This window comes from Egretta garzetta, unplaced genomic scaffold (assembly GCF_000687185.1).
Source record: "Egretta garzetta isolate BGI_Z169 unplaced genomic scaffold, ASM68718v1 scaffold504, whole genome shotgun sequence".
NCBI lineage: Eukaryota > Metazoa > Chordata > Aves > Pelecaniformes > Ardeidae > Egretta > Egretta garzetta.
In genome coordinates, this window is record NW_009259535.1 from 1,624,700 (window position 1) to 1,639,786 (window position 15,087).

At 41.1% G+C, this 15,087-nt stretch overlaps 3 protein-coding genes across 3 annotated transcripts in view; 1 reads left to right on the top strand and 2 right to left on the bottom strand.

The window, feature by feature from the left end:
- LOC104125234 (cytochrome c oxidase assembly factor 5) overlaps positions 1-174 on the bottom strand; it is a 3,345-nt gene extending 3,171 nt beyond the window's left edge. The window contains exon 1 of the mRNA XM_009637659.2: positions 148-174. Within this exon, the coding sequence (XP_009635954.1) occupies positions 148-174 (27 nt within the window). The remainder of the gene's footprint in view (positions 1-147) is intronic.
- UNC50 (unc-50 inner nuclear membrane RNA binding protein) lies at positions 32-4,663 on the top strand. The gene is made up of 5 exons (XM_009637653.2): positions 32-529; positions 1,448-1,568; positions 3,519-3,658; positions 3,735-3,836; positions 4,399-4,663. Exons 1-5 carry the CDS (start codon positions 250-252, stop codon positions 4,533-4,535), a joined length of 780 nt encoding a protein of 259 aa, XP_009635948.1. The 5' UTR covers positions 32-249; the 3' UTR covers positions 4,536-4,663.
- Positions 4,664-4,809: 146 nt separating this feature from the next.
- MGAT4A (alpha-1,3-mannosyl-glycoprotein 4-beta-N-acetylglucosaminyltransferase A) overlaps positions 4,810-15,087 on the bottom strand; it is a gene marked incomplete at its 5' end in the record, with an annotated part of 50,232 nt that continues 39,954 nt past the window's right edge. Inside the window, 4 exons of the mRNA XM_009637660.2 lie at positions 4,810-10,351; positions 10,528-10,640; positions 11,651-11,717; positions 13,958-14,036. Coding sequence (XP_009635955.1) covers positions 10,325-10,351; positions 10,528-10,640; positions 11,651-11,717; positions 13,958-14,036 — 286 coding nt within the window. The remainder of the gene's footprint in view (positions 10,352-10,527; positions 10,641-11,650; positions 11,718-13,957; positions 14,037-15,087) is intronic.

Consider the following 15,087-nt stretch of genomic DNA (forward strand, 5'->3'; position numbering starts at 1 on the left):
GGGGCTGGGGGGGCGGGGGCCGCGGGGCTGCCTGCGCCTAGCTCCCCGCTTGCCGCCCTCCCCAGCAGCCAGCGGAGCGCCTGCCGGGCTGCGCCGGGCTCCCCTGCAAACGCCGTCGTTTGTACTCGTGCGTAGTTCGGTTTGTACCTTCCGTGTTACAGGTGTGGCCTGCATCGTGTGTGGTTTTATTTTTATTCCCGCGTTATGTGCAAAACCAAAGGCGTCTTTTGAAACACCTTCCTTAGCAAAATGCTGCCAACCACCTCAGTTAATTCTCGGAGCCAGGGCAACGGCGCGCTGAGCCCCAGAGATGCTGCGAGGCATACAGCTGGAGCAAAACGCTACAAGTACCTGCGGAGGCTCTTCCACTTCCGACAGATGGACTTCGAGTTTGCCCTTTGGCAGATGCTTTACCTGTTTACTTCACCGCAGAGGGTTTATAGGAACTTTCACTACAGAAAACAGACAAAGGACCAATGGGCAAGAGATGATCCCGCTTTCCTAGTACTACTCAGTATCTGGCTCTGCGGTGAGTGCAGGGGAACAGACAGCACGGAAGAGAGGGAGGGCAAGTTGAGGGACGGATGAGCGTTCGTGGCCCTGTTAATAACACACAGACACACAAAAAAAGGACCAATCCGTATGGATTATCTTTTAATCGAAGTAGAACAGAAAAAAATGGCCGAACTTTTTGGAAGTTAAGGTGGGAATTAGAAAACAGAGGCGGCATAACTAATACTACGTAGCCTTGAATTAATCTCTCTATTGCAACTCATTTTCTATTGCGTTTCAAACTATGTAGTTCCCTGTAGCTTTACAGATGGTAATAAGCCCCCATGCCACACAGTAATGCTTTAGTTAAAAAGTACTGAACGTTTGGTTTAATCTAAACGTTACACGTAGAATATTGTATTTACAATAAAGGCCACAGTGAAATTCTGTATATTGCAGAATTAAACTATAAACAAAGTGTCTCATGGAATTTTTAGACTGAAGTGCAAATGCAGTAAGTATTATCCTAGTCTTCTTCTGTTATATAGCACGTCGCTGTTAGCAATATCAAAACTGTTAACTCTGAAATAAAAGCACATCTCACCACATGCATGGTTTGGGTTAACAAGGAGCTTTTAGACAACAAAGAATTTCTATTGTAGCATTGTGTGAATCTTTAAAAAGTAGTTGGGGGGTGTGGAGCGATACGGTTTGCTATCGTTAAGCCCAAGTAGAGATGAGTGTTCTCCAGTCTGTGAAAGGGATTACATTATGAATAAATTGCACTATACCTAGTGTTTGGTGGAAAAAGTGAGCTGTGGGACTGAAAAATCTCAGGGAGAAAAATAACATGAAAACTGGAGATTTTCTAACTGTATATTCCAAAACCATACCAGCTTAAAATCTCATGCTTTCTTTTCCATAGCTAACTTTAATGTTGTTCTTCTCCTTTCAGTGTCTACTGTAGGATTTGGATTTGTGCTGGACATGGGGTTTTTTGAAACAATAAAGCTGCTACTTTGGGTTGTCTTCATAGACTGTGTAGGCGTTGGCCTCCTGATCGCAACTCTGATGTGGTAAGTAGCGATGTCTGAGCTCAGTGCAGCTGTTGGGACACCGATAGTCCTCTGCCGTCTGCTTGGTTCTCTGTTTGGGGCAAAATTATAACGTGTGTATTGACCGTAGGTTTTGTGCTGTAGCGGTAATTGTTTCAAAATGTTGCTTTAGAAAAGAACATACCGTTTTCTTTACTATTTCCTGCAGAAGATGAATGTTCAGAAAGTCTGTATTATAATGAATGTTTTGTCTCATTTCCTGTCTTCTTGAGCTGGTGGGTCTTTAGGAGTAATTCCAAATCAGAAAGCTGGTGATCAGAAACAATTCTTTTTCTGGTTGAACAGCTTAGCTGAAGTATGCCTGAGGATGGTTATGTTTAAGTAGGGCAATATATGATCGGCTCACACTTCTTGCTGAAGGTTTTAGCTATTGCCACTACAAGCAAGGTCTGTTCTGTTCCATGCATGTTGGCTTTGGTGGTAGTCGCTGCCAGTTTTATCCCGTAGTGGCCAGAGACTTGTGGAAGGGGAGAGACAGTAGCAAGTCAGTTTATAACCGAGGCCTCAGCACATAAGAGATGTGTCCTGCACTGGCAACGGAATCGTGAATCAACGGGAAGTCGCTGGTTTTGCACTGCGGCAAGGGGAGGACACCAAAGGACTTTTATTTTACCAAGAGCTTATTCTTGGCAGTGGTGGAAAATGAAAACTTAAAAGGAAGCAAGGGCATTTCAAAGAGTTGTTAGTAATGGAGCTGACGTCTTAAAGTGATGCCGATAGGAAAAGGGATAGATTCCTTTCAAACAGCAACCTCAGGAACTCCTGCTTGTAACTGCAAAATTGAGGATGAGGCACATACAAGCACTGTAGCGGATAGCTGAAGGATCCATCTGACCTACCCTCCTGCCTGGGAGAGCAACCCCATACAGTGCTTGGGGAAGAGCACACAGCAACGCTTTCCCCCATCCTCCAGCAATTTGTGACTTAGGATGCTGTCCCCTGAACCAGAAAGACTTCAGCATCTGCTGGTTTTCTTCTGTCCTTTACTCAGCTTCTTACCGGCCTAAATACTCATTAGGAATGGGCTCCAGTTTGGTTCAAGGCCCTTCTTCCTGTGATCCTTTACTCAGCTTCTTACCAGTCACCTGGCTCCAGTTTGGTTCAAGGCCCTTCTTCCTGTGCAGGCTCACCTTTTTTCCAAAAGCTTCCCCCATTCCTAATGAGTCTAAACCCCTTCTCACCTCGCTTTACCTTGCACCCAGGCTCTGCCTTTCTGACCCTGCCCTTCCCACAAAGAGCGTGTCAGAGAAAGCTGCCATGAAAGCTCTGCTCTCTTAGCTTATTTCTGAGCGTATATTGACTTGTGGTTCTTCTTCAGCATGGGGTATGTTTTCTGATGTCAGCAGAACTTCAGCTGAAGAGAACAGTCTCAAGGCTTGCTGTACAGCCTGCAGCATGAGGCAGTGTACCTTCTGTTAGCGCTTCTTTCCAGTAAGGAGCATGGGCTCATCTTAAAGAGTGCCAGCCTGCCCTCTTCCCATCCCTGAAGTGAGCCATTTCTGTAGAGGTGAAATAAACCACCCCTGTGTGAGGTAATGCACGTGTGAAGTGATAACCTACCGGCACTTTCCTGAAGTCGTCCCTCTGTGTGTGCAAGGGTGGCACACTGCCTGAGAGCTTGTAACTGCATTGATAATTTGCAGCACTGATCTATTAAAAAAAAAAAAGTTCTGGTGCTGTATTACCTGCAGGGTATTTCAGCTGCCCATTGAATGCCAGAAATGTAATTACCGTTTTAACAAAACCGATAGTCTGATCTGCATAATTCTTGCACGTTTTTTTCCCAGATAGCAGAACCTTTGTCGGGGTACAGAGTTAGGATGACATATGGTTGACTGTCTCAAACCAGCCTTTTGTCAGTCAGCTTTATAGATTCACGCTGATGGCATTCCCAAATATCTGTTCATGTAGGTTCATTTCTAATAAGTACCTGGTGAAGCAGCAGAACAGAGACTATGATGTGGAGTGGGGATACGCCTTTGATGTTCATCTGAATGCCTTCTATCCGCTTCTCGTCATTTTGCATTTTATCCAGCTGTTTTTCATCAACTGTAAGTAGAATATTTTGTGCTCTCTGCTTCCAAATCATGCTCTGTCAGAACAGCTGAGGGCAGTTGTCTCTTTCAGATGTCATCATATCTGATTCTGTCGTTGGGTATTTCGTTGGGAATACATTGTGGCTGATTGCAATCGGCTATTACATCTATGTGACGTTCCTAGGATACAGTGGTAAGTAACGGCAACTTTTTCTATTTGTTTGACTAAAAACAAGAGCGTGATTTTAGTCTACTCATTTGGTCTTGGGTCTATTAATCTGTAAAGCGGAGGCTCAGCTGGTTGTTGAAATAATTCTTTCCTTGTGGTGAAAACAGTTTGATGGAAATTTACCAATCCGTGTTTCCAGCTGGGTGGACATCATCTTCACCAAAGCATTTGTATTCCTCACCACACCAACTTCCTGTCTTGTCTTAGACCTGTAGTGCCACAACTTGTTTTTCTTGTTCCTCTGTAAACCCACTTTAAGATGTCTGCATCGGATAAGAACGCTGTAGCGAGTTTCAGACTGCACTTTTAGGTAGAAGAGTTTCCCAGGGCGTTTCCTGTACCAGTTAACTCAAGCACTCTTTAATCTGTGGTAATGGTGGGACTAGTAGGGCAGAGGTGGCAAACCTGCCCTTCTTGGCACCGGCAGAGCTGCGCTGCTTCTCCTTGCTCGCCTTCCCCGAGGCGTGAAGCACCTTTTCTGAAAGATCACTGCTTTACACTGGTGTCACTCTTGCTTCTGTTTCAGCATTGCCCTTTTTGAAGAACACAGCTATTCTTCTGTATCCGTTCGCACTTCTCATCATGCTCTATTTGATCTCATTAGCATGCGGATGGAACTTCACCAAGATGCTTTGTTCCTTTTATAAATACAGAGTGAAATAAAACCAGGACTTCACGTATGCAGTGTTTATTTTGTTGTTATCTTGGCTGTCTTGGCAGTAAAGAAAAAGTTAAGAACGTTTTGTAAATGGTTGTAAATTTCTCTTTATTGTAGATAATTGTAAAAAAGTTTGAAGTGTCCTTTTTTAATTAAAATATTTACAACAGTAAACATGTTAGCAATTTTGTTCAAATACTTTTGCAGTACATTCCTAAAAACAAGTTACTTGTACGTCTCTGTAGCTTAAATTTAACTGCAACAAACAAGTCTATTTAGCGTAACTCTTACTGCAGATATTTTGCATGTACGGGCATAAGCTCTATATTATGAGGGTGTTAAGTGACACGGAAAAGCAGTTTTATTTAAGAATAATACTGGAATACCTTGCCTTGGGACTGTGTGAAAGTAGGGATCTTAATAGTGTTGCAGCAGTAAAGCAACAACTGTCTCTAGATACAGAACTGTCCCCTCCTTTCATGAAAGAGCTGGAGAAGAAGTTTATTTTATTGACTGTTTCAGCTATACACGGACAACTCTGGCACACAGAAATAAGTGATGAAAGGCACAATTAGCATGACCCATATCCGGTTTCCAACTATAGCAGCAAGTTTTTAAACCCAATCTCTAGCAGTCCAGTGGGTATTACTGCAGCCACCATGACGAGTGGCCTTACAGACGATGACCATGGCAGGGAAGCACAAGGTTAGTTGGACTGCAAGAGTGGTGGGCTCACCGCAACGCCTACAGCTGCAGAGTCCACAAGGCAGGAGCATAAACCGACCGTCACAAACGGTACCTTCTGGAAAATGAAGACAACAGCTCTCCAGAGCAGGGTGCTCAGTATGAAACGGGAGCACTAGGGTTCAGCTTCCAAAACAACACAAGAGTAAACTGGTTACAGTATTTCAATACTAGAATTTGATCTCTAAGGAAAAACTGTATTTATCTTAAAATACCAAATATGCTGGCAGTGCATCTTACAGTACTGTGCGTTTCAGCCGCTGTTAAGGCTGGAAGAGAATAGTGTTCCCCTCTCAGCAGGCACTGAGCAACGTTCCCATTAGCAAGGAAAGCCCTGCACCGCTGATCCGCAGAAGGCAAAGGATTCCAGCCAGGCCCAACAGCACGAGCTCCCGTCCTGCGGGCAGCCCAGCCCAGCTGTACGACTTCTCCCTAACAGGAATCCCAGCACCAGCCATCACCCACGTTGGTTCAACAGTAAAAATACTTCCTACTCAGTGCCTTTGCTGCGATACCATCGAAATCGGTGAAGGACTTGGGGCCATGTACCTTCCCTTTAGAGTTATCAAAGTTTGTCCCCTTGAAAGAAGGCTTCATTGGTCTCAGCACTAAGCCACCTTACGTTCTAGCTGCTCACTGCTTACAGCAGACAGCAGCAAAACCCTTGAGACCCCCAAGGTCGGAAAAGCGACGCTTTCAAAGACCAATTCCTCCAGTCTGTGCGGGGTGTGTATTTTACGTCAGTGGTCAATGCTAGCCTGAAAACACCAGTGGTTTAACAGCCTTTCAGCATTATGCTGGTGATTGTAAAGATGATTTAAAAACATAAGGGGTTCCCCCCCCTTTCTCCTACAGTTACTTGCTTTAGCTTTTTCAGAATACATCCTTCCTAGTAAGAACAACTACAGAACCTAGGGTTAATTTATGTCAGGGGAGCAAGGTTTGAAGAGATTTCATTCTTTTTCTCCCCCACAAGACTAAAATAATATTTTCCATTGGAAGCAAACTACAAATTACTACAATACTTCAATCTAGAGCAAATATTTCCAACAAAAAACAGAGATTACTGAAATGATAATATACTTGGGAAAAAAATGAAGGAAGGAAAAATGTTACACAGTTGTTCAATTTTGCCAAAGAGGAATCACACTCCAGCCCATTCAAGGAACCGTAAATCACATGGGCAAAGTATGAATTGCTTTGCTCTAAACTGACTCAAGGGATTTTAAAACTGCTTTTGAAAGCGCTCAGCAAGCAGCGATACAACAGAAGAGTCCAGTCTTTTATTGGTCCATGAATCATCTGTTCCTCTGTTAGAATCTTTCTAAGCCATCCTTCAGTCAAGAAAACCCAAACTTACCTACATGAATATTTTCTATCAATGCAAATAAGTGGTTGAGATGCCTGCAAAAGCGCAAAGCCTTATACAGTGCTTTAGAAACACTCTTTAATTAGAAAAATTAAAAAGTGCTAATTTGGGATGACATCCTGTTCACATTATTTACAGAGTTTTCAGTAGGACTATCCGCCGAACGAGCAAAGCGAGGTTATACTGACAGTCTGGTTGGTCCAGAGCAATCCTGATCAGCTCAGGAAAGCCAGTGCTCGTATCAGCTGATCCATTTGGCATCCAGTATAAGTTAAGAATTAATTTGCCCAGATAATGAAGGTTTCTGGCAATGCCTTTGGTTTCTCTTTTCTGAAGCTTTAACAGCATCAGAAGGAGCTAATAGGATCATAGAACAATGCAGTTTCTTTTGAAACACTTTCCATTATTTGATTACTATAAGATCCAGTGGCCTAGAGGGGATTTTTAAGGCCACAACAAAAATGGCTTGAAATAAAATAAATGTAGGAAAAAAATCCCAAAAATCAGGTAATAGGTTTAAGATACCGGGAGGAATTCTTGTGGTAACTTACAGCTGAGACGTGTAAAAGACACAAGCCTGCAGCATACCCAGTCACAAACAGTGCCCGAACTAACAACTCTTGAGCCAAACAGCTGAAGCAGTCTTATTTCACCATAATTCCAGGAAAGGAGGCTTGCACTGCGTTAGCCTGACTTGGGGATTGGAATTTGAAAGGTAGAAAGCCCAAAATAGTTCTCTGCAGAGAGAATTAGATAGAAAATATTTTTGCTGCTTTTTCTGTATCTCAGCAAAATTTCCAAGCAAATTTGCAGTTCTGCCTGATTACACCAGGTCTGAATTTACCTGAAACTACAAAACGTAATTTGTGTTAATGTGGCACATTTATTTAGAGAGCATATAAGCTCAGGAACATTTAAAGTATTAAAGCAGCCCAGAGTGTTTCCAACTCCTGCTAGTACAATGTAATAAAAATGCAACAATCTTTAGAAAAACCCTCACATATTTTACCAAGCACTAGTTAATTTGTTGTCTTTGATAAATTTCATACCAATGTTTCTGAAAACTAAATATACCGGTAACACCAGAGTCCTGCAACCAAGGTGGTAAGGGTTCTGTATATTTAGATATATTAGCAATGATTCATCTTAACCACTGTGAAACCTCGGGAACAGCGATGCTCTGAGAATAAGCATGCTGCTTGCTTAATAAGTAAACTTTTGAACTCATGGAAAAAAAATGAAAGTCACCGTCAGCAAAACTACTTCTGTTAAGAAACTGCAACATCTAACATACTTCCGCAATCTAAATTGTAATAAACAGCTATAGTTCAAATTACTTGCATCATTCGTTCACAGGCACAGCTGAGAAGAAAAAAAAAACTAAGATACTTTCTTAGACCTTTGCTAGCTAACGTGTGCACGGCAATAATTTGATGGCACAGCATTGTACATGTAATGAACCAGGCTGTGGCACCACAACAGGAGAGAGTCACATGGGGTTCTGAGCTTATTCAACCATGTTCCTAAATCCAAGAGTAAACTCCATTTTTGAGGCCAGTGCTTAGCTTATGCCCACGGTCTCTATGGGCAAGATGAGCTTTCCAAGTACCACTTTATTTACACCACCATATGCAATCAGACAAAAGTAAAGGAGGCCTGCTTGGCAGCTTCCCACTTCTCTTCAACTTACACCAGCCAGTCTAAACAGAAGGTCTTCTCTCTGTGTACAAATCTTGACTTCCCCGTGTCCTCAGGCAACACAGCTAAAACAAAAGGACTACGGTCTGGAGAAGTAGTTAAGCTCTTAAACTTGAATTTGCTGAACTGTCAAAGCTAGGACACAATTTTCCAACAAGGCAGAAGACAAGACAGGTTGACTCTATATCCCAGTGGTGGTGGCTTTCAGCTTGCAGTGCTGGAGAGTCAGGTTTAGGCTCCTGCTCCTTATCAATGTGTCACGACAAAGAGGCCAAATCTATCAGTAGAACTTCCACACTGGAGATACGAAGTCAAGATCCCCGCTGTAGATCAGGGATCCTACAAGAGGTTTTGCACATCTGTGCCCTGACCACAAAGATGTTGGTGATAATGGAGGGGATTTTTTCACAGGGAAAACTGGGCCAGCTTTTGAGGTGTCCGTTCCAGGAGGTCGGTTCGCAGCACAGCTGAGAATCCCCAAGCCAGGGTAGGCGCCTCCCTCCAGGGTCAATCAGGCACTTCATTCCTATTAGAGAGAGGAATTTCTGCCTCTCTTCTTCCCGACCTTTTCTGACGGGGTAACTTAAATCTTCCCGTGCCTGTGTCCTCCCTTACACATAAGCACCTAACCAAAAGGATTCTTAAGAGCAGTGGCAGCATTAGTACTGCAACAATCCCGCTCTGGATTTAGCCCGAATTTGAGATCACTGTTGTTTCCCTTCAAACGAAAAGGCCGGGTACTAACTTGAGGCCAAATTCAGTTCCTAATAAAAGTTAGTGCGAGTTATGACACTGGTGAAAAAAGGAGTCAAACGGAAATGTTGGTCTTGAACAATGGAAGAAAATAAATAAAACCCGTAATTGCTCACTCTAATGTATCTAAAATAAACACTGCAATAACAGAACTTTGTAAAAGGAGACCTCTGTAGGTCAAATGTATCTAATTACTATTAATTCTTTCGATAAAAGGTAACCTCTGTCACTCCAAAGCAAAGCTGGAGAATGATTTTTTTTTTTCAGTACAGAAAATGAATTTGTCCAGGCTAGGAAATGTCTACAAAGATTTTTAGAAAGAACTGTTTGGAATTGAAAAAATTCTTCTAAAATGCAATGGATTCAATCTAAAATCACTGCAGATTTAGTACATAATAGGAAACGAGACATTTCAGCATGCTTTTTACGTGGCTACAAACTGTACATAGTGGAATTTCATAGCCCCAAAGAATAATGCTCTTCAGAACTCTGTTAATGCCTCTGAACATCATTCAGATTCTGTGTACAAAACTATGTAATTTAGAAACTTAATCTAGGGTTTTTTAAACATGGCAGTATATTTGAAATATGGTATTAATTTATGTTTGCATCTCCAAAGAAAAATGTAGAAAGATAACTTAAAACTAGAGAATTCATAAAAAAAACTATATCAATTTAAAATTTTACTGCATAAAAATATGTACTTTTCAAATTATTTTAATAAATTAAATATTCCCTAACATTTTTAATATATATCCCTGACAGTCTATAAAAGAGGGTTCTTGTTATAGAAAATAAATGGAACTCCGAAAGCACCCCCTCATAAAACATATTTAACAATAATTATATTTTTTTTCTTCTTCAAGGAATGTAACAATATGTACAACTTCTCTATATTACTATACTATCAAAATAGTACAGGTTAAGCGTAGCAGGGTTCTGTAACCATCAGATGGTAAAGTCACATTGAAGTGGAGGACAGCTCGGGCCTCAGACGAACGTTATCAGTGTGGAGCATCAGTTTCTGGATGGATCAGATAAGAAGGGGTAAATACAATCTTCTCATCTACAGTAGATTTCACAAGAGGTAGAGTTCAAGTGAAAATGAAAGAAATTTGGAGTAAGGTGCATGCTCAGTTATTTTCAACTCGTGACTCGCTAAGGATGTCAGATTGTATAGGAAAAATTTTCAAGGATTCTTTCTTTTTCCTCTAAAGCAAATTTCCATGATCAGTTTGTAATCTTTTTAATATGAATCTGAAATAGAGAATCAGAAAAAAAAAAAAAGGTCATGTTTTAGGGTACTCCATTTCTCAGTAATAAGAGGTAACTGTTTTCAGCGTTAGCCAAAATTTTGAGCTTCAGCACACTGACAGAATGAAGAAATCTCACATTTGCCCATTTTATTTTTAAAAGGTTATACCACCTCTCACCTCATTCAGAATTGCCCAAACTGCTGAATTTTGTATCACTGAAAGCCGGAATGATGAAATAGGGTTTAGGCTGGGGTCAACTGTTCCTTCAGCTACACCATTTTCAAATTTCCCTGCAAAAGAAGCAAAAAATATAGCCTCAATTAGCTCCTGATCAACAAACTGAAGTACAAAATCTGTATCCAGAACAATGTATTTGTAGTATCACAATTCACAGGTGAAACCTATTGCTGGTGGCTGGAGGGTTGACTTGTGTCATTCCTGAAACAAAGGACAGCCAGTGATTTTTGATACCAGATTCAGCTTTGCAGCAGCCAACAGGATGGGGCGTATTGTGAGAGCACACTGATCTGAACAGGATTACACATAAGAATAAAAACTTTGGAACTGTCTAAGGGTATGAGCACCTCAAGTTCTGGGAATATTTTGGCACAGATTTTAATTTTATATCATGCAACTAAACATGGAGCCCCTGGCTTATGTGTTTTCAAGGAGGATTAAGGACAAGGGTTATTATTCCTATTTAAAGGATCTTCAATTATACGAGAATTTAAAAGCCCAGTTAGACTTTACACTTAAAACAGATACACGGAAACTGCAATTCATTAAGACAAAAAAAAAATTGCTTTTGTTGTAACAGGGATGCCCAAGGTCTGGCTGGCAAGCTAAACGCAATCCATGAGTACAATCTCTCTTCCTTGACAAGAGGCATCCTGGCATCCTCCCCAGCAGCCCCTTGGCTATGGAAACGCCATTCTTATCCTGGGACAAGACAGGTGACTGTCTGTAGGGTGGGTTCGAATCCAGGCCAAGCACAGCAGCTCACACAGAGGCACTCCACACAGTCTCAGGACAGAAGAGGTGATCTGACACAACCTGGAAGTGCCTCTACAATAGCCAAGATCCTGGCAGGGAACTTGCACTACAACTCAGTCACACTAGATCTTTGTTTCATACATCAGCCTCAAAAAAGAGTCTTCGAAACAATATTAAGTAAAGCCTGTGAGGTCATGCACCCAAAAATGAATGATCAAAACTCAGTTTTAGGTTTGGTTTCGTTTGAATGAAAACGTCTTAACTGTTACAATAGTATCAATACACATTTCTTTCTACTGTGTCATACCTATCCTGAAGTAACCATCCTCTAAGCGTTTGTCTTTGGTTTCTTTGCTTAATACCAGCTCTTCATTCTAGAAAAACAAAGCACAAATGAGATCGTTTATTTTGACATACGACTTTGCCAGGGAAAGACAAATGTGTGCGCGCTTTTGTTATACATTCAGCATCCATCTTTTCTAAATAATTATGAACCAGCCTAGAATAGTTATTTATAGCCTTAGACAAGCCAATAGAAAAAAAGAAATAGCAGCAGTGTTCCAGAACTGAGTGGTATTTGGCTTCAAAGTAGAAAAAAGAAGTGCTTTAAGTGCCCCACGTAACTGGCACATTAACTGCCACGTGAACAGAATACATAGCAGGTACTGGCATACACAGTAGAAGAAAAGCGAAGGCACGATCTTGCTGCCTTTTCCTGTGGCTGAAACAGAGATTTCTCTCAGGGCAAATGAAACTTACAGCTTACTTTTTGGTGTAAGAATTCGGGCAAGATGAAAAGCCATTCGAGCAGCGAGGGAAGCACTGCAGTTATCACTGACTCACTAAAAAGGGACTGGTATCAGCAAGTTTCTTTAATAAGCACGGAAAAATGAGATTGTAGACCAGAGCTTCAAAAACAGCTGGAAAATTACAACCAGAATCACATGATCCAATCCTAAAAGACCCACTGGAAGAATTTCCTAGGAATCAATTAAAAATACTTAACAAAACAGCAGATTAAATCCATCAGCTTTTTTTTTTTTTTAATTCCTACTTTTAAGGAAGGCTGCTGAAAAAGTGGTGGGGTTTTTTGGTTTTGGTTTTTTTCAGGGGGGATTGGGTTGGAGTTCTTTGTCATTGTTGGTTTGGTTTGGGGTTTGGTTGGTTGGGTTTTCTGAGTGTGCTGCTTGAGTCCCAGAAAAATCTAGTCTGAGGGCACTCTGGTTTCTAAGGGTTGTTTTTTGTTTTTCTGAATTCTGCTTAGGGAGGATCAGGGCCAAAGTGCCTGAACAGGCTTCCAGCTCTGCTGAAGTCCATGGTGGAGAAATTGTTCCCTCAGGACAGTACCTACCATTCTGCAGCTGCTGTCCTCATATTGGTGACATTTTCTGCTGACACCAATGGCTTAGGAATGGGCCGGGTGCAGAATTTCCTGTTTACCTTTCCACAGATCATTTCAATAGCAATGGAAGCTCTGAAGAATTACTTCCTCAAGGGATGCTCCAGTTTGAGGGACATTTCACAACTGAGCACAGCCAAAAAAAAGAGATCCTTGATGCACATTTTTTCTCATTATCTCGTGCATTCTTGTGGTATCTCAGGCCCAGATGAAGTGAGGGCTGCTGCTGGTTTTTGCGGTTGAATATATTTCCAAAGGTCTTGAGAAACAAAACCCATAAATCTTATAATATGATATAGTATCCCACATATTGTGTTGTATAATTAGAATCAAACTGACAAATTTCTTTTTAGGGGTAAGGGTGGTCAGAAATTTCTATTTTTGCTCAGTCCCAGGAAGGCAGACTGCAAGAATGGAGAAGTGAACTCCTCCATGATTATTTGCTTAAAAACAAAGAAAAAGACATTCAGCATATAGTAATTCAGGCACAGATTTCAAGATACCTACACCAGGTGCCTTGGAGAAGATAGAAATACTTTGCTGTTTTAATACTAAATAAAATAAACTTGTCTGAAGTAGTATCTTAATCCTCTGACAGTTTTGTGATAGAAATGGTGAGCTGTAATAGCTAGTTGAAGAAGAACCACCCATGCCACCTGGCTTCAAGCAAGAATATAATTTAGATAGTGCACTGCCCTCCTGAGATAAAAGATTGATTTACGGGGAAAAAAAAATAAATCAGTACTCAGGAGAAAGACAGACACTCAGTTTAACAGTCCAGGTATTTAAATACCCAGTAAGGTTTGGTTTTTTGGATGTGTGTCAATTCCTGAACCAAGAATTTTTTGCTAAGTCGAAAAGCAGATTGACTTAGCTTTCCCATTTTCCAAAATACACAGGAGAGGGAAGATTGATTAGTTTTTTGTTTTAAATAGCAGCAGTGAATTGGAAGAAAATGAGCTTGTTCACCTCCAAATTACCAACAGCACTTGTAGCAGACTGCACTCTGAATGAACATCTGAATAGTTAAAATAGTTTTCTGTTAATAGAACCAATTAAAAAAAGAAAAAGTATGAGAGCATCAGAGCATCAAGATCCTACAGTTAAAAAACCGAATCATTCATGGCTCCCTCACCCTGTTAAAAAATGTGAACAAAAGTAGGCAGGTTTGCTTTTATCCTATAATGGAGAAGACACAAATCTATGAATTCATACCTGAAAAGGCAAAACTTCCACAGTTGTGTTTAGAAGTATGTCTCCTGGATGCTCTGGATTGCCACTATGAAACAAATACCTATAAATAAAAAGGGGGAAATAAAACAGTCTACATACATCAGCCAGAATTAGCCAAGTTACCATCTTAGATGTTAACAGTCACATTACAGGTATTACAATGATAAACATAACTTTTATACTGTGGGCCTACATCAGCTGGTGTAAGAAATTAAAAGATGGCTTCACATACTACTGTAATTGAAAGGGCTAAAGTTCTGCATTTTTGGAAGAGTACTTGAGCAATATGTTGCTTAGAAAGGTACTTCCCGCAATCCCATCTCGACAGATGGCGTTACACAAAGCGGCCAGCACTGTAGCCATAATTGCCTGGCACGCACTGGTATGGCCTCCAGAAGCAGGAGCCCAGCCTTCCCGCAGCCTCTCCCCATCGCTCCCCACCACGTGCCACCCCCTCTTCATGCCCAGGGGATGAACTCTGCAGATCCATTCTGAACCAGTTCTGGGAACTCAGCCAAGTCAACATTTTGCCAGGCCAGTTTTCCCCAAGAGCAGCTCTCCACTCTGGTTCACTGCAAAGTCTCATTAATGACTGTGCCAGGAATTCCCAACCCATATCCACACCCTTAATGTTACCTGAATTCAAACTTCTGCTCCAATGACAGATTTTTTTTTTTCTCCCCCCAAACAAAAGCATGTTTTTGATGCGTTTACACACACAGAAAAGGACTGGGGGAGGGGTTACACCTGTACAAAGTCCCCATTACTCTCATTCAGTTTGCATTTCATGAAATTTCTTCTTTTTTTTTTCTTTTTTTTTTTTTTTAAATGGGACAGAGTAAATATGTTTAAAACTGTATCAAAGCCATCCCTATACATATCAAGCAGTGAAGTGCAAGTGTTCGAATTCTAGCTGCCCACTCTTAAACAGCTTTTGCAGTACTACACATGTGTATGTAACGTTACGAAAGACATGGTTTAATTCCCCTTTCTTTATACATAACACAAACTTCATATTCTTTTGAATACATATGTAAACAAGTAACAATATTTTTTACCACTAGGTGGTATCAATGCTTGAAAAATTGTTCATTTCTTACCATGTGTTCTAG